Below are 24,573 nucleotides of genomic sequence, written 5' to 3' on the forward strand. Positions count from 1 at the left end.
TTGTAAATGTTGAAATTTATTATTTCAAGATAAAAGAATTATGTATGAACTAGCTATAAATAACCAAGTTAAAGATTAATGGTTCTTTTTATGTAAAATTGATCAAAAAAGTAAATCTCTCCTAATACTAATTTAGTTAATATTGAAATATTTTCTGAATAATAAATTTATGATGCCATAAAATCAACTATACAAAAATGACTTGTTCGTGGAAAAATAAAATCTTAAAAAAAATTTAAGATTTTTCAAAAGAAAGAAAATTTGAGAATTTTTGGAATCTTATATAAAATTAAGGTAAGATGTCAAATACTGTATATAACTTTACTGATAAATATTTGCTCCAAAATTTCATTCTTTATATAAATTAAAAAAAAAACCAATCTAGCATTCTAAAAAGTTTCATCAGCAATTATTGTTCAACAGTTTACTAGATTAATCGTGTTAGATTTTTTTGTTTAAAAATCAGATGTATTCTTCTATTCCTAAAATTTCATTTTGTTCACTTATTATACAATTACTAATAATCTAACTCATGCAGCTAATAGAATTTATGCTTCTTAGTAATATGTAGCATTATCCTTTCCTTTCTAAATATTAGAAAAGATCTTGTGCATAAATTTGATTTAGGTTAATATGTGAATTTAATTCATTGAACAAATACTATTAAATGTTATTCATCTTTTTATAGGAGGAATTAAATAAAAATGGAGCTTTTCTAAATCTCGCTTTAATTCATAATTTGAGAGGATACAATATACATTTGGAACAGGAGAATTTCAATTTAAAATTTGGAATTGGCCCATAGAATAAAATCTGCCATATTTCCACCACATTTTTACAAAACTATTATCTGCGACCATATTTTACAATCTAATCATATATATTTTTTTGATTAAAAAATCTTAAAAATGACTAGAGAAAAATTTTAGACATTAAAAATTACCATTCTATTGAATTTGTTCGATAACCTTCGAATAACTACGAATGTCACCGATAATTTTTGGCAGAATGACTGCAGCATATTTATATTTGCAATCTGTTCTGCCAGAAGGATCCATGTGATTATCCTGTGTTAAATCTTTATCATAATTTGGGGTTCAAAACAAACCCACATTTTCTTTCTCCCCTTCTCCGACAAATGTGACTTAAGTAGTACATTAACAATGAGCAAGTATTTCCTTTATTGTGCAGTTGTAAATACTGCTATTTACACAAATGGCATGAAATATCTTAGAAACACTATTTGTTAAATTTACATAGTTGAAATTAATTTTCTATCAAATATTTACAAGGAATAAACACTGATTTATACAATTGTTGAATATTTTTAGATGTAACAAACATTCTTCTCTTTTTTTGCAGAAAGTGACTGATTGATAGGCATAAAATAAAAAATATTTCTTGTGGAAATTTGTGAGACTGTAAAGGATAGGGTAATGCAAGGTCTATTAAAAATAACATACTGGCAGAAAAATTCTTAATGGCACTGGTGTGGTTTGTCTTGTGGAAGGTCATGTCACCGGCATGTTCTCTAATTTGTTGTCCTGCAATTCAGACATCTTATGTATGTCTGCATCTTTGGACATTATGACTTCCTGTAGGGGAAGTTCCATGTCAGGCGTTTGTGATTCTTTATCATCTTTGGTCTCTTTTACTAAGTTACAATTCTCAGTTGTTTCTTCTAACTGCTGATTCGTTGGAGATTTACATTCCGTTTCTTTATTTTCTTCTTTTACACTATCTGTATAAATAAATTAGTCTATTTTAGAAACTAAACAATATTATATTATATGAATATTATATTGATAAATTATATATTTTTAATAGATAGAATAGAGACGTGTAAATATTGATTTCAAAATAAATTAATAAATCTGAAATAAACATTTCAAATAGTATAAGTAAAATAATGTTTTATTAATGATTTCATAAATAACAAGGAACTTTTTCCTGCAGATGAATAAAAAGCAACATCGTTACAACATTGTTAACCTTTTGGGATGCGCGTGAAAATTTTTACCGCCAGAAATCACGTGTTTTACTTCTTACAATGCTTAAAATTTACCAAATAAATTTAAAAATTCCATGTGTAAATATGAATTTACATTTTCATTTACTTTTTTAGTCTCAATTAATGCACACTTATAATTGGCACAAGAGAAGAGATTAAAAAATGGATATTTCACAAATAAAGTTTTATGAAAATAATACTTACTACACGGAATAATTATACTTGTAGTCAATTTACACATACATTTAGGAATATATAGATGTGATTAAACATTAACAATATGCTTTGAAATCATTAAAATAACTTTAATGTATTTAACTCAAGTTTATGAAATTATTTAAAGATAAATAAAGTAAAAAATATTCTTGTAAACAACAACTCCATATTCTCATAACCCAATTGTTAATTAAAATCAAATGATTTGCCAAATTATTGAGCTATAACAAAAATAATTAAATGGTCAGAAATGAAATAATTTGTCTAGAGGTAGGAGGTTACGCCACTATCTTATGTTAATTTTAAACTTAGAAGCGGCAGCAGTGTTGTCAGCTTTAGAGATTAATGCCTCGTCATAGTGTTTTTTTCCCTACAAAGGGATTTTCTTAGCCAAAAACGTAGTGATGCTTAAAATACTTATTTTTAATCCCCATAGATAGAAATGCAACTCTGAAGAACTAGATTTTGGCTAATAACAACAATATGGCATGAGTACATAACTTTAATTAATATTGGCTTAATATTGGCTTCTGAATTTGTAATGAGAGGGATTTTTTAAGTGCATGAAAGACTTTATATACATGAAAGGAATTTTTGTTTCCTATAACCTAACAACACTAAGCAAAAGTTGCGATTTTGAGTCCCGCTCAGAGCCGAGTATTTTCTTCCAGAAAATTCTAGTTCAATAGTCCGATAATTTGCCTGATCGTTTGGCTTTAAAATTATTTTTGATTGGTCCCACATCTTAATTGAACATGTGGAAATGACCAAAAATGTGAGAAAATGACCTGAAAAGTGAGAAAAGTGAAAGTACTTCAAAAAAAGTGAGTACAAGTCAGAAAAGCGAGTGACTCCGAGGCCTGCATTTTCCAAAAATTCTAAAACAATTTTTTCTATGGCTTTTTTATGGAAGAATATTTCCATAGAAAAAGCATTATATTTTTTAATACCATCTTCTGGAGATTGCATGCATAACCAGAGGTTACAATACACATTGTGTACATTTTTTGCTAGAATCTAATTGAAAATTTCAATGTCTTAAATAAAATAAAATGACCTGAAAAGTGAGAAAAGTGAAAGTACTTCAAAAAAAGTGAGTACAAGTCAGAAAAGCGAGTGACTCCGAGGCCTGCATTTTCCAAAAATTCTAAAACAATTTTTTCTATGGCTTTTTTATGGAAGAATATTTCCATAGAAAAAGCATTATATTTTTTAATACCATCTTCTGGAGATTGCATGCATAACCAGAGGTTACAATACACATTGTGTACATTTTTCGCTAGAATCTAATTGAAAATTTCAATGTCTTAAATAAAATAAAACATGTTTCATAAATGTTGTTATAATATTAAATATTTGTTTTTTACTATATTTAAAATCTGAAAACTGTTTTTAAGTTTTAAATAAATAAATAAATCAATGAAAAGCCAAAATAAAAAAAAATTAAGAAAATAAATGGATAAAGATTAATTATTGATGTATCAATAGTTAAAAATTATTTGAATTATTTATAATCTAATCCATCCAGTTATATATTTGTAATTGTGAATAAACCATAACCAAAATATAAGTATTTAAAAAACTATAACTGAAAGTAAATGCTAAATTAAAATTAAAATATTGAACGGTTTAGAATAGCAGAATTTTGAAAATGAGACAAGAATTGATTAAAATTTATGGCAAACAAACAACCTAAAAAAGTTTTTATATAAAATGAAAATAAAAACACATAAACTTGATTCTATTAATATCAAAACAGCAAAAATCAAATCATTGTAAGATTATTAAATTTACATGTTGAGTCACATTTTATACTGTATATATAAAAAGATTATATTTTGAAATTTTAAAAAACTGAAAAATACCTTTAGCTGCTTGTAAAGATGCTAATCTTGCTTGCAATTCAGAAACTTCAAATGCCATGGCAGCAACAATGGCTTCTCCATCTCCAACTTGTTCTTGTAAAGCCTAAAATTAAAATATTTTCTGAATTTGTCAAGACATCTTAGTTAACAAAAAATATTATATATCCATTCCAATTAATTCCTTTTTGGAAATCTTACAAGACAAACATTAATTTTACTTATGTTTTAATCACAGTGTCAAACTCTTCTTTATTTTCATTTCTCAAAAACCTAATCGGCAAAGTCCACAGGAATGTCAATAGAATTTCAATAAGATCATGGCAAGATCAGCAAAACAATGAATGAATCTCAACAAGAACATCAAACATTTCAAATGGTGAAATTCAAAGAATGAATTTCAAAATGGGACTCTAAAAGAAGATACTCCATGACATGAAAGTTTAGGCGAGTCAATTCTAATTATATTTCTTGTGCTCACTTAAAATTTCTTTACTATGCTACAAAATCATCTCCAGCAAAATGATGGCTGGGGACAATAAAAAGCAAAAACCAAGACAAAACACAATCAAATATCAATATGGATCATTCAAAACACTCCGATAATGAAGAAATCTGATTGGAAGCTAAAAAGGAATAGGAAGGACTATGGTCCAGGATAATTCACATACAAGGATAATGAATTAAAATTAAAAGAAACTAGAGTTGTAAAATAAGTTAAGGCAGATTGAAGTGGAAGCAAAAAGAGAATGATTTATTGGGAAGCAGAAGAAAAAAGAATACAAATGGAAATAAGAAAACACCAAATAGAACTATAGACTAAGGTTAGGCTTGAAGGACTGGCTATGGAATGCCTCAGACTAGAAAAGGAAGCATCAGTCAATGATTAAAATGGCAGTACGAATAGTGCAACAGGAATTAATGAGATGGACAGGTATAAGAAAAGAATGATAGTCATCTTGTCTTAAATACCCGATGAGAGTGCCAAAGTTTCAACCTACTTTTTGATCTAAATGAATTATTCACTACTTTTGAAATCCCCAAAGAACTGAAAGTAAAAGTAACACTCATTACTCTCATAAAAGTGTAGGTCTGCCATTCTACATCTTCCAGAAGAATCCATCCTTGATTATGTACAACTCAAATCAGCTATTCTAAAAGAGCTTAAGTTATCTCTAGCAAAATACAAATGACACTATCAAACCAAATAACTATCTAATGAAACTTGGCATCAATTTACAAGCTACTTGAAAGCTTTGTTTAAATACTATTTCAGTAGCAAACAGGTATAGACATTTCAACAGCTTGTTGATATTAAAGTAGCAGACTGTTTCCTACAAAAGATAGACTCTGACATGAAAGAATACATACTCTTATAAGAAGAGGGATGGCTTCCAACAAGGAATTTGTCAAACTTCGCAGAAAATTTCAAGAAACCAAATGGACAGGCACAACAAAAGAAACTGTTTCAAAAAAATACTAAGGAGAGTAATATGGAAAACTCACCCAAAGTGACTCATCAAGACAGCTAAGGGTGAGAGTTACTATACAATTGTGTTACTTTCATAGTAATGCAAAACGGAACATTTGATTAAGTGTCCAACAACTCTAAGGACTAGTTAAGTATTTGAAGACAAAGTCCACCCAAATAGGGACCATCATTTATTAATTTCGTGTTCCAGACTGTTCGATTTCGGCGACCAACCTTCCTTTTTAGGCTACTAGCTGCCAAAATGCTAAAAAGTACTTTAAAAAACACAGAAAATATATCCAATTAAAAATACAAAAAAGGAACTGATGACATACAGATGTCTTCTGTTTTCTACCATACTTTCTTGAGGGCATTTCAGCTTTTATCCACAAAGAAATAAGTGCTGGAAAATGTAGATTAGAAAAATGTCCTCAGAAAGTATAGTAGAAAACAGAAGACGTCTGTATGTCACCAGTTCCTTTTTTAGAATATCTTTGTATTTTTAACTGGATATATTTTCTGTGTTTTTTTAAAGGACTTTTTAGCATTTTGGCAGCTAGTAGCCTAAAAAGGAATGTTGGTCGCCGAAATCGAACAGTCTGGAACACAAAATTAATAAATGGTAGTCCCTATTTGGGTGGACTTTATCTTCAAATACTTAACTACAAAAAGATCCATACGATGAAAAAACTGAACTCTACGGACTTTTCTCAGAACAACAACTGAATCATTAGAAGTGTACAAGAGTAATCTATCTGTGGAGAAATGCTTATACACCTTCCTCTCAAGATAAATCCTTAGAAAGATCGGCCTAGTCCAAAAAAGGAACTTATCTATCCTGTATGGACAAAATCACTTAACAGCATTGTTTGATTTAATGATTCTGAATCAAACATAACAGTATTACAGAAAAACTAGTTTCCTGCAGACTTCTTTTCTCATACATAAAAAAATACAATTGTGAGGATCTTTTTGGAAACATGTGGACAGTGTCTTATTCAGATTTCCTCTGACAATATGGATGCTAACAGAATAGTAGTAACTTGTTATAGTAGCCATTAATTTAAATTAATTCTTAAACTAATCTAGAAGCATTACTTAAACTTCAATTATTACACATTAAACAGCAAAAATAGTATGTGGTCTGTTTTGGAGAGAATCTAAATTGCCATTTCACAATAGAAGAAAGTGTTCAAAATTTAAATTGCAGTTATTTGTTGATTGTTTATCACTAGATACTAGAGAATTTAATCTGGAGAAGCTTTTTGAAAAGGTATAGAATGTGAGGCCAGGACCACACACCCCCCTTGGACGGAAACCGGCTGTCGAGCTAAAGTCAATATATCGGTGACTTATTACGTAAATAGGACTGGTGTGACTAAGGAATGGGGTGCGAGATGATTTAATTGTTGCATTCCAGACCTAACTGACAGATCTGTGATCGTCAATTGTAAGAACAAGCGAGGGATCGACCGTCGGGGGAAACTTTGGACGGTCACCTTACAAAGAGTTCAAAGCAGGTCCTGCTGACACTCCTGTGGAGGGGGCGGTGGCTGAGACAGCTCCCTCCTCTCCGGGACAGAAAAGGTGAGATTTACGGGACCTTCATCCAGGAAAGGGCTTGACCCGACTCCGGAGGGGAACGGCCCAGACGGGGACATTCAGTGACCCCTCGGCCTGAATTGCGTCCCTGGCAACAGACCAGGGACAAATAGAATTGCAGGGGACCAACATTCGAACCAACCAAAATCTCGGGATTTCAGGAAGACAAAGGTTATAAAAGGCCAAGATCCCAAGGACACAGAGAGGTTGCAAGCTGGAGATCGAGAACGACGATTTCAGAGAAAGGATCCGGAATAACCCAGAGATCTCCCAAGAAGCAGACGGAAGGGACTAGGACTCGACTTCCCAGTGCCAATTTTTCATCCCTCCAACCTCCAAGCCTCTACTTACGACTCTTAAGAAGCGGACTCTCTTCTGCTTTCTGTCTGTGCCGACCATTATCAATGGAAAACAAACTATACGGCAAGCTCCTCTTCAGTGACGGACGCTTTTCGATCAGCCGTTTGTGTAACTCATTGTAAGCATGATTTTCCATACAAATAAACGCACTGAATTTGGAATTTCAGTCTCTGTGTGAGTCATCTTTGCGTCCAGCAAACCACTACCCCCATACAGAAAAGGCTTTCTCGTGTCATCCTGACAGATCACAGGAAAAGCGTGGGTCATAACCTTTCACCTTAAGGGCGACCTCCGTGCGAGTTAAGGTTCGGGTACACCGCATCCTTACAAATGGGGACAATCCTCACTGTGGTGTCTCCCCAAAGGTGCCATCTTTACAAGAAGATTGTTAACATGCAACATGGAGTATGGAACAAATATGGCATATGCAATTGTTAGTTATGAGCATTGCTGTGAAGCCAAGAATGCAATTAAATATGAAAATGGAAATCTCTCAGAGAACAAAGTATTGTTGTATATGATAAGCATGAAAACTATCTATGGTCCTGCCATGAGTAGTAGAAGTCAAACAGAATGTTGTCAATGTCACCATCAAGAACATTGGGCAAAGGATGATTTTAAATTAGACATGATTGTTGTGTTAAAAACATTGGTCTAGATCTCTATTCTGATCTAGACTATACTAGTTCTAAAAAATGCACTAAGTATAAAAGAAAGACATACCTCTAATTTTGACTGAAGTGCAGAATGTACTTGTTGAATTTGTCTGACACTAACATCACATACATTTGAAGCTAACCTATAAAAATATTTAATTTATATAACATGAAGTAGAAATTAAACATCTGAAATCTCAATTTGTTTCATAAAATATTAAAATCATCATCATCATCATCACATTTAAGTACATAAACAAAACAAACAAAAAGTCGTAAAAAAATAAATACTGAAAAAAACTATTATTCCATGTTTGAATAAAAATTAAATATATTTTCATTTCTTAAAAATAAGAAAAAAGAGAAAAGTTTAATTTTTTTCTCTTTTTTCTTAAATGATTTTGACTCTAGCAGTAAGAAAATATTATGAAAGTCACATCACTAATGCAAAAAAGTTATGATTTATAATTCTGTGCGCTGTAAGCTAGAATTTCTAGATAATATTAAAAAACATCTTTCTCACTTTTTCTAGCAAATTTTAATTAAATAGTTGAAAATGTTAGTTCATTTAATTAAAATTTACTAGAAAAAGTGAGGAAGGTGTTTCTTAATATTATAATTTATAATTGATGATTTTATACCTATTGCATATATACAATATGTTATACAATTCACACTGTTGATCAATTGATATATACAATGGCATGCAAAACTTAAGCAACGGTGTCATTTTTAAGCAGATAGCCACAAAATTGTAGATAAGGGCTTGTTGCAATCAGTACCAATTCAGTATAAAGGTGATTCATATGTAAATATCAGGAAGATGACTTCACAAATGACATGAGGGCTTGCAACTCTTTCATATACCAATGCTACTCTTTCAATAAAGCCTTTTTTTGTTTGATTCCATACTGTATGCATTTTCTTCATTTTTGCAATGGTATGCTTTCTTCATCCTTTAAGTACAAAATACTGTCTCTATATTCTGAATTTCATGTCTCCCAGGTGATTTATTGCAGAGTTACAGCAAAAAACAATTGTTGCTTATTTTTGCACACCAGTGTATATATAGTNTATTATTTATTTTAATTTACAAATGACTTCTGTAATCATATTCTACAAAATAATATTTTAGATAAGAATAATATTTTCTTTATTAACATTTTTTAAAGCAATATGCATTATTTTTACATACATACAAAACAAAGTTACCTTGAAGAATGTATAACTTGGCTGTAGTGACCTGAGTGAATGTTAATAGCTGCTGGTGGATATAGACGATACTCTGAATGACTTGTTCCACCTAAATTTATTACTTTCAATGGAACTGATTCAAAACACCTAAATTTAAATAAAATTAACTTGATTTAAATGATTTTAAATCCACATTTAAAAAAAAAAATGTCTTAAATTTATGTCAATAATAATCTTTAACAACAACAACAACAACAATTATTTAAACATTTAACTACATTAATATATTTTAATTAATATTCACATTATCTTTGTTATTTAAAAATTTTTAAATATTTTCCATAACAATAAACAACAAAATGCCAAATGAAAAGTCCTTGAAAAGATTTTATTACCAGTTTCGAAAAACCATTTGAAAAATTTGAAAAACCATTGATCATTTCATCAATGGTTTTTCAAATTTATAATTTAATAAATCACTGACTATCTTTTGGAATATATATGTTATATCTTAGACAGTTCTTTACAATACATCTTTCCCTCACTTAACACTTTTTGAAAACATACCATTTTTAGACAAATCTATTTTTTCAGTATAATGATTTTTTAAAATTAAAAAGCTTTTAATAAATACCATAAACTGGGATTAATTTGACAAAGATGTCAGTTATTTTAGGAATATTTAACATTCCCCTCTCTTTACAATGAGTTCTTAATTGTTAATTTATTTTTTAAACAATACTGTAGAAAATATTTTGTCACAATTTTACTCCATCATTTGCAGTAACTTAGTGACAGCATGTTTACTGCATAAATCTAAAGTGAACTCTATGTTACACTGTTATCCTGTGGCAGTTGCTAATAGAAAGAAAAAGGGAAAACAAAAATTATTCATTAGGAATACTATTTATTAATTCTCACAAAAATAATTTTTAATCCTTCAATAAGCACTAAATATCAGGTAGCCAAATAATGTTGTTTTTGAAATGTGAATAAAAATGCTTGTATTTTGTTTATAATAATTTTATTCAAAATATTCATCTTCATATTCAATTACACTTTCCCAATGGGAGAGCAGTTTGAAAATACCATTTCTAGCATTAAAAAATTAATTGAGTTACTTTTTTACAGCTCTGATTTGCAAATTGTTTTCCATGAATATGATTATCCAAAGATAAAAAAAAGTGGTAATCCAACAATGATAAGTCAGTACAATAGGAAGGATGAGGTAAAAGTTCCTATCCCATTGCATTATTTGTTTCTTTAATTTCTATAATGTGAGAGTGAGCATTATCTTTTAAAAAACAAAAAACAACAATGATTTGCCAAATATATATGTTTTAGCCTTAATTTTTCATATACTCTTTGTAGCTGCTCACTATACAAATCTGCTGTGAAGGTTTGACCATTTAAATATTTGTGATTAACAATACCCCTCAGTCCACAAAACACAAAGGAATATTTTTTCAGGAGCCATTCAAATCATTTATAGAAATGATAATTTTCAAATTGTTCTCCTGTTGAAAAAGTGAAATAATTGTGAAATTGGATGTGAAAGTGAATATTTTGATGAATAAAATAATCTTATTCATCAAAGTAAAAAATAATAATTATTTAGTCACCTAATGGTTTTTATTATTACCATAAACATGAAAACACTTGTAAAAACACAAGTAAAAACTTGCTGATAATGTGATATTGAATGCAGAAACTCATTTTTCAAATAAAAGCAATAACATAAAATGATCAAGACAGCAAATTAGCCATTTCTTGTCTTCTTCAGGTCATTACCAATATTTTCCAACAAACTCTTTTGCACTTATACACATACTACTATGAATTATAACAGAAGTGAATAAGATGGTATCTCTTCAAAAGTTACAATTATATGATTACCAATATATTTGTCTTCTAGGTTAAATCTCAGTTAAACTCAGGATGTTTTATTTCACTAGGTGCACTCAAATTTTGCAAATTTCACTCCCTATGCTTTCATCAGATTCTTCATATAATGCCACAAAGTAATGGCAATTTCATACTATGATAAACTGAACTGACTAGTAGTTTTAGTTAGGCAGATTTAAAAAATTAATATTTGTAGTTGAGTTGGAACAGTTGGTGAGCTACAGCCATTGAGGGCTTTGAAGTTACAACCAATCACTTTGGATTTATGAAAATCTATGTAAATGAGAAAAGATGGTAATAAATGGAAAAGATGGAATAATGGATGGTAAGATGAAAAAGATGGTAATAAATTCAAAGTAAAATAATAACTGCAAATTTATAATCTGCTTGGCAAATGTTGTAAAAATATTTTTTTTAAATTAGAAAAACTTAAAATGATTGGTTGTTATTTAAATTCTTAACAGGCATTCTGATTGGCCATAACAAATCAGTTTCCAATATAAATGTAATCAATATGAATGCTTTTGTTGATCTGATTATATGATTGGTCAGGTTGTATATGACTGCTCTGTGTAGTCAGTCATAGTATAAAATCACCCTAACCTCTCAATCTATGAAATTTACCTTAGTAGTTTAAACCAGATAAAACCAATTAACAAAAATTAATGTATTTATAGATAAAGTATTATTCTTACTTATAACTAACTTGGACAAGGCTTTCACATCTCAGTTTGAAATTGATGGTTCCTGTTTTGGAATTATCATTATTTTTAAAACTTGGTTTTTAAAAAAAAACTAAATAAATTAGTCTGATTTGACTTCTTTATGTCACTTAGTTGGGGAATTTTATTAATTTTTCAATAAAAAATGGTCAAATTAAATTTAAGAAAACATTTTTACATAATGTATAAACAGAACAATGTTATAATTGTTCCATTTTTAAAAAAAAAAGCACTTTTGCCTACTTTGAATACTGATTAACTGATAAAACCTTAAACAGGTTCAGTACAATTTAATTAAAATGCCTCAATGTCCTTTTCTTACTAAATTATAAATTTTCTTCTATAAACAAGCATTCACTATTATCAGGACTCATTATACTGGCTTAACAGACAATACAGAGTTTCACAGAAAACAATTTTTATTTAATATTTAATATACCTGGTAATAATTAATATATTTAATATACAGGTATATTAAATATTAAATAAAAATTGTTTCTGTGAAACTCTGTATTGTCTATTAAGCCAGTATAATAAGTCCTGATATTAGTGAATGCTTGTTTATAGACGAAAATTTATAATTTAGGTTCAGTACAATTTCAAAAAATTTTAGAAATTATAAATAATTAAAACTTGCAATCAGAAAGAAAAATTATACATCACAAATATCAGGTTTCCACAGATTTATTGTTTTGTAAATGTATTTACAATAATGTGGATGAGTGAAAATATTTTTAAAATATTCATAAAATCCTGATAACATTATATTAGATATAATCACATAGATCTGTTAATTGATATAAGTATTATATTTTATAATTCAAAATAATTAGTATTTGTTTAAACTTTGAATGTGTTCTGGTAAACATATGTTAAAAATTGAAATCAAACTGCACTCCAGAAATACAAAAAAGTCATCTTTTGGCACCATATGTATTGTACACAAAGTACACATGTATACTAGTGCCCCTTACTTTCCAACTTCAAAATTTTTTGAATGACCACCTGCCCAGTTTTTTCTTTTCATTCAAAAACATGTACATACTGTATTTAATTTCTCAGTGATCAATGAATATTAACCCATGCTGACTTGAGCGTCAATGTGTCAAAAACAAATCTAGACATGCCACGCTTCGCTTAGGACTGAATTGGTCATTATACATTGAGCATTGTCAGTTTGTGTTCAGTTTCTGGCCATATTAGGTATATTTGTGTATCTTTTAACCATGTCACATGAATTACACAGTCCCAAGGATAGTGTTTTTGATAGGGAACGAAAAACACCAAATAATCAGAAGCAAACTGCCATCAAATAGAAGAGTTCTGACTGTTTTATTTTACAACATACGAGAGGTTAAGCTAACTATAAATGAGAGTGCAAATCTTGGAGTTCATGAGTGTGTGATCTTTTGGGAAAAGTGAGAAGGCTATGCATCAAGCTTGATGGATTGCAAGAGCAATTTATTACCTAAAAATGTTTCATCTAAGGTCAGAACTTAAACTCTCCATCAGAAAAGAGGAAGCTTTATGTGATAATTCTCTTAAGTGCAGTGCATCTGTAAATGCCCATAATCAAGATCTCTGCTTCTTAAAGTCATTAAAATCATAAAGTGATAAATACAACCATTTCTACAGTAGCTTTAAAGAAGCATAGCCAAACTTGTATGTATCCGAAGAACTGGCAATTCTATTTCTCTTTGATGATGTTGACCTTCAAACCAAAAATAAAACATTGATCAATTTGGGCAGAAAACATTGATATATGGGAAGGAAATTTATTCCGCTGCATGAAGAAATGAATAGCAAATTATTCAGTAAGTTTACTTCCTTTTTACTGTAGTAGCATACTTTTATTTACCTTGTCTCATTAATTTGTTTCTCATTTTTAGAGAAAACAATTGATGACTTTGTATCAATTCAAAGTAAAGGACTTTTTCTCAGCTACAAATGGATACAAGTTTTCTCCAGGAATGTCCTTCAATGTGGAAAAAAACTTCATATTTATCAGCCCCAACATTTAACATGTTAAAAGCTGAAAAAGCTGTTAAATTACTGCAAAAATTATTGACTGTGAATGAAGAATGAGTTTGTGTTGTGTACAAGACAATCAAAGGATATATCCAGATTATAAAAAAGAAAGTATGCATAGTTGTTTATATTGTAATTGAATGTTACAAACTACTACTATATCAAAAACTTAATAAAATGTTATATTTCTTAGTTATTAATTTTTTTACTGCTGCTTAATATCCCCCTCGTCAATCATTCCTAGTAGTCAAGTTTCACGCTCAAATCAGCATGGGTTATGTCATCCTATTGAGATAAAACTTCATATTTGAGTAATTCTGACCAAAATGTAAAAAATTTAGAGGATGGGTGCAAACATTTTGACAAGAAAAATCTTATTACCTACTTGTTATAATAATAAAAAAAAATGTTAGTTATAATATTTCCTTAATATAAAATTAAAACAGGAGATCAAGTAAATCTACCATTCTAATGTCTATGAAAATCAGATCTTTACTATATGAAATTTTCTATTTTAAGCTTATTTTAAAATCTTTCTTCAAATGTAACACATATTTTGTGTATAAAATAAACAATAAAATTTTATCTTCTAGTAAATTTTTTTAAAGTTTCAACAATAAATATATATTTTTTTAATAGCTTAATTAGAAATAAAGTTTAAAAGAATTTATTGAAGAATAAAAACATTAACATTAGATCTAAAATAATCCATGATTAAACAGAAAATACTATAAAATAATAATAATAAAAATTTCAAAGTTTGTTTATAAAGAATACTCTGAATTTTAGACTACTTCAACTAAGTTTGCAAATATGAAAAAGATGCATGTTAAAATTCAAAAAGATATTTTTGTAATCATCCTGAGAAATATCAAAAAAATATTTCAATAATTCTCACAAAAAAAAATAATAAAAAAGTAATTTGAAAAAGAGTAAGAAATTTATAAAGCTTTTTAAAATAAAACAAAGTTTAATTTAAAATTATGGTTTAAAAACAAAAAAAAAATTTTAATGGACAAAGTCTAAAAATATATTTCATATATGTTTGTTTATACAAACATATATGAAATATGTTAAACTATAAATATTCTTACCAAGAAAAATTTCTTCAAAACAATTGAATGATGTCATAAAATAAATAAATTTCTAGTTTTCAATTTAAAGAAGACAACAATTACATCAATATTTTTATTAGATAAAAATAACAAATATACTAAAAATTACATCATAAAACATAAGAGAAAATTCTATGCACAGTAAGCTAGAACTTCAATATATCATTGCAAAATACCTTTATCACTTTTTCTAGCAAATCTTTAAATTAAATTACTAGCTGAAAACATTAGTTTGTTTAATTTAATTAAAAAATTTACCAGAAAAAGTGAGAAAGGTGTTTTGCAATAACATAAGAGAGAATTTAGATATATTGTTTTGGAAACTGAAATGTAAATGAGAAAAATTATTACATTGCAACAACCTAACTTAAGTAAAACAAAACATAATAATAAAATAATAATAACTAAATCATACTTACATTCCAGTGTTCCGAAGGAAGACATTGATCAAAGGAATGAGTTGATTCATTAGAGGACAAATAATGGGGAAAAAGACAAAAAATAAATAATTTTTCATATGTTGAGACTAAGATATGTGACAAATTTGTGTGTACATTCTGTTCTCTTAAAGATACTTCCAGACTTGTATTCCTTCTGAATTTATACCATCCCAGCACCTCCTGAAAGAAAATATAGTAAAAAATATAAAATTTTGTTTTATCATATATCATTTATATTCATTAAAAATTATTATTATTTTTGTTTTATCTTTATATTTATTGTAAAATATGACTTATCTGAATAAATAGTATAAAAAAAATTAAGATAAAATTTACGAATACACATTCAAACATCTGCTTTAAAAAAATCCAGCAACAAGTTGCCTAAAGCTTAGTTCACACTGAGCGTGATTCGCTAGCGAAAGCGAAAAACAGAACGAATAACCCGTCAAACATGACTTGTTTGACGGGTTATTCGCTCTGTTTTTCACTTTCACTAGTGAATTGTGCTCAGTGTGAACTAAGCTTCATTTTCCCAGCAATATTTAAAATTTTGATGGTGCCATCTGTTGTGATATTTTATTAAAAACTTTTTATATTTTTAATTACTGCAAAATGGCAAAAAGCTTAATTTTCAGAGTAGGGATGAGTTTTATAAATATTGCAAATGCTAATAATGAGTAAAATTGCAATTAAGTCTGACCCTACTCAAGGTATGATACACAATCCCCTTTATCTTGCCACCCCCTCAACCTTTTACCACCAAAATTTAATAGCATCTAATTACTACCCCTAATACACAAACCTCCCTGCAAAATTTCAGAAATTTGAGAAAAAGGATGGGCATTATTAAGCTTCAAAAAGAGTGAATAAAATAGTGTCCCTTCACACACTAACATCCATACAGAAAAAAATTTTTTTTTTTGCATTTCTCAGTTTCAATGTCCCAAATCTAAAATTCTTGGCAGGGGTCACCTTTTGACTGATTGCATTGCTTTCCCTCTATTATATATAACAGTGCCAGGAAAGTAAAATATACTAAGCAAAGAAAAAAAATTTCATCATCTATTTTTGTTGTTAAGTTCCATCAAGTCGTCGTCGACTCCTGGTGACTGCATGGACAAGTCTTTTCTTGTCCATGTAGTTTTCTTGGCAAGAGTTGAGGAAGTGGTTTGCCATTGCCTTCTTCCTTGAATGATGTGTCACGCACGCGTGGGGAAAGAATGCCTTCCGGGAGGACTTTTATGGGGAACTGGCCTCCTATTTAGTCGTTATTGGCAAGGAGAAAACCCGGAAAACTCCAAGCAGCCAGCCTGTCCGATCGCAGCACGAACCCACAACCGAACTTCCCCGTGTTTAGGGTCCAGTCACCAACGCTATGAGCGGCAACGGAGACCACTCGGCCACTGGTGGGCCCATCATCTATTAGCCTATTGTAAAACCAAATTTTACCATAGCTAATAGATATAAACAATAATTAAGTTTCTATGGCATTTCTTTCTGTCAAAAAAATATCACCAAACTTCTAGATAAAAACATAAAACATTTCAATATTAAAAACACAAATAAATATGAATTGTACTGTACATGCATTTAAAAAATATATATTTTTTCCCATTTTTGACACTTTTCCCATGGGAACTAAGAGGACCTTTTTCCATGGTTATGGGTTTGTCCAGGCTTACAAGAAAGAACTATCCCTTCCACTTGGTCACCTAACATATCTGGGATAGACCACTAATGAAAACTTTCCAGGGATTTTCATTTGCTAGGTTTTGATCTTAGGTCTCAGAGAGTATCTGCTGCCTTAGCCACCTTGGCCATCCAGCCAGTAGGATAATTACCCAACTTTTGGATAATCAGTGAATGAAGAAAGTTGTAATAAAGATGTACAGTACTTACAGGGATAGATGCTTATCCTCATTGTTGGTGATAGATAAATATGAATATTAAAGAATAAATATTTGCAAAGCATAAATTGTAAGGCAAATACCATCACGTAGTTCAAAAATAAACAAGCAATTCCAACAGGTTAGAGAATACATAAAAATCTAAAATGGCAAATGTAAAGAGAGAAAGTTCATTTACAATTTAAATGATATAGTATGTTGTTAATGTAATGTGAATGTGGATGTAAGTTCAACAATAATTGTAAATGATTACAAATGTATTTTTCTCATCAAACTTAAACAATTTTAAGTGAGGAATTACTATACAAAATAAAAATTTGAAATTAAATCATTCTTACCTTATGCCTTCCTTGTAAAATATAATCAAGTGCTTGTTGCTTAATTGCTCCACTGCTGTCATAAAAAGAAAATGGTTTTTCACAAGGCACAATTGTGTAAATATCTGGGAGAAAAAAATATATATATTAAAAAGTATTAGAGAGCAGCTAACCTAAACAAGAAATTGCTATAGAATAATTTTATACTTCAAAATAAAAGCAAATGAAATCTTACTTAAACTGGTTTCTTCTTTTTCGCTACATATTTGCGAGTCGCTGATTGTATCAGTAATATGACTTATTACTTCTCCTAGAAGAAAACCTTCCTAAAATAATAATATTTGACGAAAGTTAATTTCAAATGTTTTCAGATTTTTACATGTTTTTAGTTCTTATCTTTTTCCCTCATTAAAAATGATTTGGATAGATGATTTCCCATTTGTCTCTATAAAAACACATACTTTGAATCAGTAAAACAATTGAATGAAAATATATGTAACTGAAACATAGTATGTAAGTTGGAACATTAGGCTTCAATAAAGCAACTACAACAGGAGATTAATAACAAAATCTACAAAAAAGTTAGTTTATCAACTCTAAATATTAAAATATATATATCATCAACAATTTGAACAGTTAACATTCACTGTGTTGTATACAATTATTTATAAAAGTATAAGAATTAAAAACATTTAACTATTTGAAATTATTCAAATATTTAATGTAACAAAATATATTTGAAACATTTATTCTATCATTCATTATGATAGAAATTAAAAAATGTTTCCATAATGTCTTTAATATGAAACTATAAAATTATTTCATTTAACTTTTTTCAATCAATCATTCTGTACAGTAGAGCGTCAATTATCCAAATCAATTGGGGACTGGGGTTGTTTGGAAAATTGATTTTTCGGATAACCGATTATGTACGAAAAAATACATTATTAATATATTACTAATATTACTACTATATATTACTAATATTATTATTAATATTACTAATATTACTAATATATTACTAATATTACTAATATGTATAACCTAATAATAGCATATTAATATATCCCATGTTTAAATTTTCTCTGTTGCCTGTCACTTCGCACTGAATTTTTGTCTATGTTAAGCCTAATGACTTTCTTTATTAATTAATTAAGCTACAGGTAGATTAATAAAGAAAGTCTGTTTTCTTTAAGAACTTTTTCCTCAATTCTTGTGTAAAAATCATAACATCAGTATAATTATCCTGTTAATAATTAATGTCCATGTTGACAAACATATAATAAAAAATTAAATAAGGACAGTAAGGCAATAATAATAATAAAATAAATTATACTTTAGAAGTTAATCTAGTATTGAAAATTTTCAATTCAGCATGCCAATGTTTCAGTTGATCAGCATTCAAATAATCAATGCTCTACATGTACTTCTAATGAAAAAATATTTTATAAACTATATCTATAAATTAGAATATATTTTCAATTTCTTCATTGAAAAGAGATCATCTCTTCCATCCCCAGATTTAAAAATATATAAAATAAAATACAAATGTATTTTTTTTACATATTTTATTCATAATTCCACAGCCACCACTAATGTGACATCAATAATAATCACCATAAATCTGCTGGCACTGTTAAAGCAACATGCATTACTATGACAATACTGGTATATAAAATTATGAATGCAAAGCAGTATATAATTTTTTTATGTAGAAAATAGAAAATAAGCAAATATTTATTGTGACAGTGCTGGGCTGTAATTTTTAATTTATTTAATTTAAAATATATGCTCTCTATCTCAAATTTGTAGTGGTTTGTTCCTGTCATCATACTTTCCTTTAAAAATAGAAGCTACTCAGTTTTGTCACCTTCACAGTAGTTCCCTCCTGAGTCTATGCACTAATTGCAGCATTTCTGCCATGAAAGGAACACTTTGTGGATAATGTGCAGCAATGCTAGCAAATTTTTTAATGGCATCAATAAATTCAAAATGGCAACTTTTGAGAATGGATTTTAATTTGGGAAACAAAAATAAATCTGCTAGGGCTTAATCTGATGAATATGGAGGTTGGAAACAAGAGGCATCAAGTTCTTGGCTAAAAATTTTATCAGCAGTGATGTGTGGATAGGTCATGATGTCTCTTTTTTGACTGCTTTCTTTTTATTCTGAAATGTAATTTATCATAGGTTGGAGCTAATTTAACAATGTTAAATTGAAAGAGGATTTTCATTTATTTGGACCTTTAAAGAAATTTTTGGTGGGGAAATGCTTTGCAGATCAGGAAGAATTGGAAGACACCCTACTGGACTACTTCAAGCAACAGTACCATGAAGAGATGTTCAAATTATTGTCACACTGGAATAAATATCTTGATGTTTACAGCAATTATGTCAAGAAAAACAAAAGTATGTAGTTTTTGTGGAATGTATTAAATATTTTCTTTAATTATAAATGTTAGTGTAATTTTGGCCTGTACCTTTAATATTGGACTACCCTTGTATTTTAGTGTTTTAAAGGCAAAAACCACACTAAAATACATTTTCAGAAAATTAAATGTATAACACCTAAATGGAAAAAGATATGTTCTTTGTTAAATAATTGTTATTTTAAATATCACATTGTAAATCATTAGATCCTTTGATTGTTTGTAGCCAATAGAAGAGAGGTAAAAACCTGAAACGCGTCTCAGCATATGAAAAAAAAGAATTAAACAGATGTAAAGAAAGTCTTGTGTCATTTATATTACACTTGATTGTGAGAAATAATCTTTCTACATTATCAGATGACTTTGAGGTTGTGGGCCATCCACTACAGGAAGCATCTTCAAGAGATTTAGTTTAAAACATTTTTGTGAAAAAAACAATCATAAAAACACACATTTTTGTCATTGCTTCATTTCTGTAAACAGTTTTCAACGTGTCAAGAGTTTGTAATGCAATTTTACCCAACTTAAAGCAGAACTTGACGTTAATTCATTGTTCCATTTGTTGATAATGACAACCATCTCATACACAGCTCATGTAATCAAGCATGTGCACACGCTACAGATTTCAACCAATCAAAAACAAGTCCAACTTGTTAGTGCAATGTCTGGGCTGTACTCTGCATATAATTTTACTTTCCAAAATCACTCATTTTAACAGTAACATTTCCATTTAACTAAACTTTATTGTCACACTTTGTATACAGTAAAAATAAGGAAAGAAATAAAAAAATATTTTTTTAATAAAATAAAATAACTTACTGGAATATAAATGCTTAAAATAATCAACACACCTTACTAATTCCAGCAACGAAGTATTTAATAAAATAAAAACGTTTTAGACTATATTTAATAGTCTTCTTCAGTTAACCTCTTTAAAACGAAAACGAACATAAAATAGAACGCAAGCAATACCACGGTTTAAAAATTAAAATTAATTACGTAATTACATAAATTATTACATAAACTAATTCAATTAGAAGATTTGTATAAGAAGGACCTACTTCTTATGGATGTCAACCAAAGAGTAGTCAACTTAGCCTGCTCATATGAAAAATGTGTAAAACATAAATATGTCAAAAAACTCAAATGGTTATTACGTTACCAGAATGTCAAACCTCGTTTTAGTAATAATGATTTTATAACGGCATGGGATAATATCACACCTCCTAAGTGTCTCTTGGAAGCGTTAAAATATGGTCCATTGTTTGCTCCTGCTCCTTTACCAACCCCGGAATTTATTGTTCCCAATATTGAAACGATTATTAAAGAATTGAATATTACCAGTCAAGAATATGTAAGATGGGAAACAAGATTCAGCACCGCTAAAGAAAGAAGTGCCGATATAAAGAGCAGACAGTTCCACAATTGCATTAAAAACGCAAGAGAATGGCTACATAAAAATGATGTAGTGCTGATCAAAGCTGATAAATCCAAAAGAGTAGTTCTTATTAAAAGAAATTCCTACAACCAAAAACTGCAAGAATACATCAGAGACACCGAGTGCAAACCTGCTCCTGACAAATATTTAGAATCACTACAACAAAGAGTTAAAAAATTCTCTTCAACCCCTTTAGCTCGCTATTTGCGAATGCATAACTCTGTAGTACAAGCACCAAGAACACCTAGAATCTTCGCCTTTGGCAAAACTCATAAGCCTGATTGCCATATACATCCTGTTATAGAGAAATGCGGATCCCCTACTTTTGCAATTGAGAAACAACTAGTTAAATTTATCCGACCAAGGATTCAAGATTACCCATATGCTATTAATAACTCTGTTCAACTGGTGGACAAGCTCCGAAACATTAACCTTGAAGATAATAAAGTTATGACCGTGATGGATTTTAAATCTTTATTTCCATCTATAAAATTACCGCCTTGTTTTTGCGAGCTGAGAAACTTCCTTCTTACTAACATTAATAATGCAACGAAGTACCACCAACATATTTTAGAGCTTGCACACCTAATTTGTTATACTTCGTTTTTTGCATTTGAAGGGAACACATATTTACAAGAAAGAGGAGTTCCAATGGGGAGTCCGATATCTCCGTTATTATGTGAACTAGTATTACGACGATTAGAAAGCAATGTACTGTCCGTCTTTATAAATGACATACTTGTATATGCAAGATACGTTGATGATGTTTTCAACATTTGGAGGAATGATAATAGCGCTCAATATTTCCTTAACAAAATGAATAACAACCCATATGGTGTGACTTTATCATTGGAACAGAAAAGTGACACTAACGTAAATTTTCTGGATCTGTCCATAACTTGTAAATATGGGGAAATATGGACACATATTTATCGAAAGCCTAGCTATCTACCTATTATTATACCGAAGAATTCCTTTGATCCTCACAATTTTAAGAATGCAGCATTTCGATCATGGATAAAGCAGGCCTATACCCACTGTACGAGTATAGTTGACACACACAGAGAATTAAATAACATACGTACAATAGCTGTGCAACAGGGATATCGTATAAGTGAAATTAATGCTCTTATTGATAAATTTTGTAATCAAACAAACAAGCAACCTATAACTAAGAGCCAAGGACCAAGAGTAGTCCTCAACTATATACCTTTCCTACAATCGATGATTAAAAAAGTATATCACAAAAATATTTTAAGAGTTATTTATCGTCGTAATCCGACAATTTATAGAATTTTACGAAATGATAAGAAGAAAGGAAACCGTAACAACAGTACAGGAGTCACTTAAAGGAATAGAATATTCCTTTAAGTGACTCCTTTAAGGAATATTCTATTCCTTTAAGTGACTGCCGTTTCAATTCAGAACTCGTTTACGTTGGTGCCACCATGAGATTTTTAAAACAGAGGATTAAAGAACATAAATATTCTATTACTAAAAACGTGGACAGCACCGTCCTTGCAGCCTTCACTAAACATCAAAATATTAATGTACATTGAGACAAAGCATCCATAATTAGGACAGCCACCAACAAACAAGTCCTTAAACATATTGAAAAACTTGAAATTTACAAGGCGCATATCAACAAAGGNCAAGATATTAATGTACAGTACATTGGGACAAAGCATCCATAATTAGGACAGCCACCAACAAACAAGTCCTTAAACATATTGAAAAACTTGAAATTTACAAGGCACATATTAACAAAGGATGCATCAACCATAGAGACACAGATAGTCTATCCTGCGCATGGAAATTTTTTTACCATGACGATTAATTATTATTATTATTGTATTATTTTTTGTTTACCACCATTAATTTATTTCATAATGTTTTATTTATAATTTTTTACGTTTTTTTAACATTTTATTTACGTTTTACGTAATTAATTTTAATTTTTAAACCGTTGTATTGCTTGTGTTCTATTTTATGTTCATTTTTGTTTTAAAGAGGTTATCTGAAGAAGACTATTAAGTATAGTCTAAAACGTTTTTATTTTATTAAATACTTCATTGCCGGAATTACTAAGGTGTGTTGATTATTTTAAAATAATTTTATTCCCTTTTTAAAAATATGGAAACTTAAATAAAAAATAATTTAAAAAATTATTTTTTATTTAAGTTCCCATATTTAAAAAATACTTTTGAAAAAATAAAACAGTAATTAAAGAAATTTAATATAATTTTAAATTTCAGAACAATTGAATACAATGCAGAATACAAAAATTCACACCTAAATGTTAATTCCAGCAGTAATTGAACAAAAATTTTAATATTTGAAAGTTTTTGGCTATCTTTTAGAGGCCCTCCTCAGGAATGTACGAAACACACAAAAACAGTTCTACAATTTGAAAACTTCTAACCTTCGAATACAGCTGTGTTCCAAATTTTTAAATATTTAAACGATGTACCATATGATATAAAAATCGTTATGTTTACAACATAAAATTAATTATTTTTAAATAAAGCTATAAATAAATTCATTATTATTATTATTATGTTGGGTTTAGTGGGTTATACTCGGTTCACACCGATGGCTGTGTACTATGCCTGACCAGAGTCAGACATAGCATCCAAAACAAAACTAAAATTAAATAAGTGTGTCAGTGTCAGTGTCCGTATTCAGGAATTTCCTAACAACGTGGCATGTATTCAACATAGTGGCCTTCTGTAGTGTGATGTATGTATTTCTATTCAATTGTAATGTTCCCAGGCTTTTGTGTAGTGTGTGTGGTATCACACCTGTACAGGAGAGAATGACAGGTACAATAAGCACCCTATCCATCCTCCACAGATGCCTTATTTCCTGGGCGAGTTCTGTGTACTTGCTAATTTTTTC

The 24,573-nt window shown here is 29.3% G+C and overlaps 2 protein-coding genes across 2 annotated transcripts; one reads left to right on the top strand and one right to left on the bottom strand.

Moving 5' to 3' along the window:
- Nucleotides 1-709: 709 nt before the first annotated feature.
- Nucleotides 710-20,816, bottom strand: LOC111612374 (BRISC complex subunit Abraxas 2-like). The gene is given in 9 exon segments (XM_023353580.1): nt 710-1,741; nt 4,093-4,195; nt 8,246-8,321; nt 9,391-9,519; nt 15,562-15,587; nt 15,589-15,762; nt 17,831-17,934; nt 18,045-18,135; nt 20,757-20,816. Coding segments are annotated over 9 exon segments (993 nt in total). The 3' UTR covers nt 710-1,511.
- Nucleotides 20,817-21,303: 487 nt separating this feature from the next.
- Nucleotides 21,304-23,025, top strand: LOC111612376. The gene has a single exon (XM_023353582.1). The coding sequence runs from the start codon at nt 21,304-21,306 to the stop codon at nt 23,023-23,025; it is 1,722 nt and encodes a 573-aa protein (XP_023209350.1).
- Nucleotides 23,026-24,573: the final 1,548 nt, after the last annotated feature.

Source organism: Centruroides sculpturatus, unplaced genomic scaffold, assembly GCF_000671375.1.
Source record: "Centruroides sculpturatus isolate CEXI.00-Female unplaced genomic scaffold, Cexi_2.0 scaffold1577, whole genome shotgun sequence".
In the NCBI taxonomy this organism is placed as follows: domain Eukaryota; kingdom Metazoa; phylum Arthropoda; class Arachnida; order Scorpiones; family Buthidae; genus Centruroides; species Centruroides sculpturatus.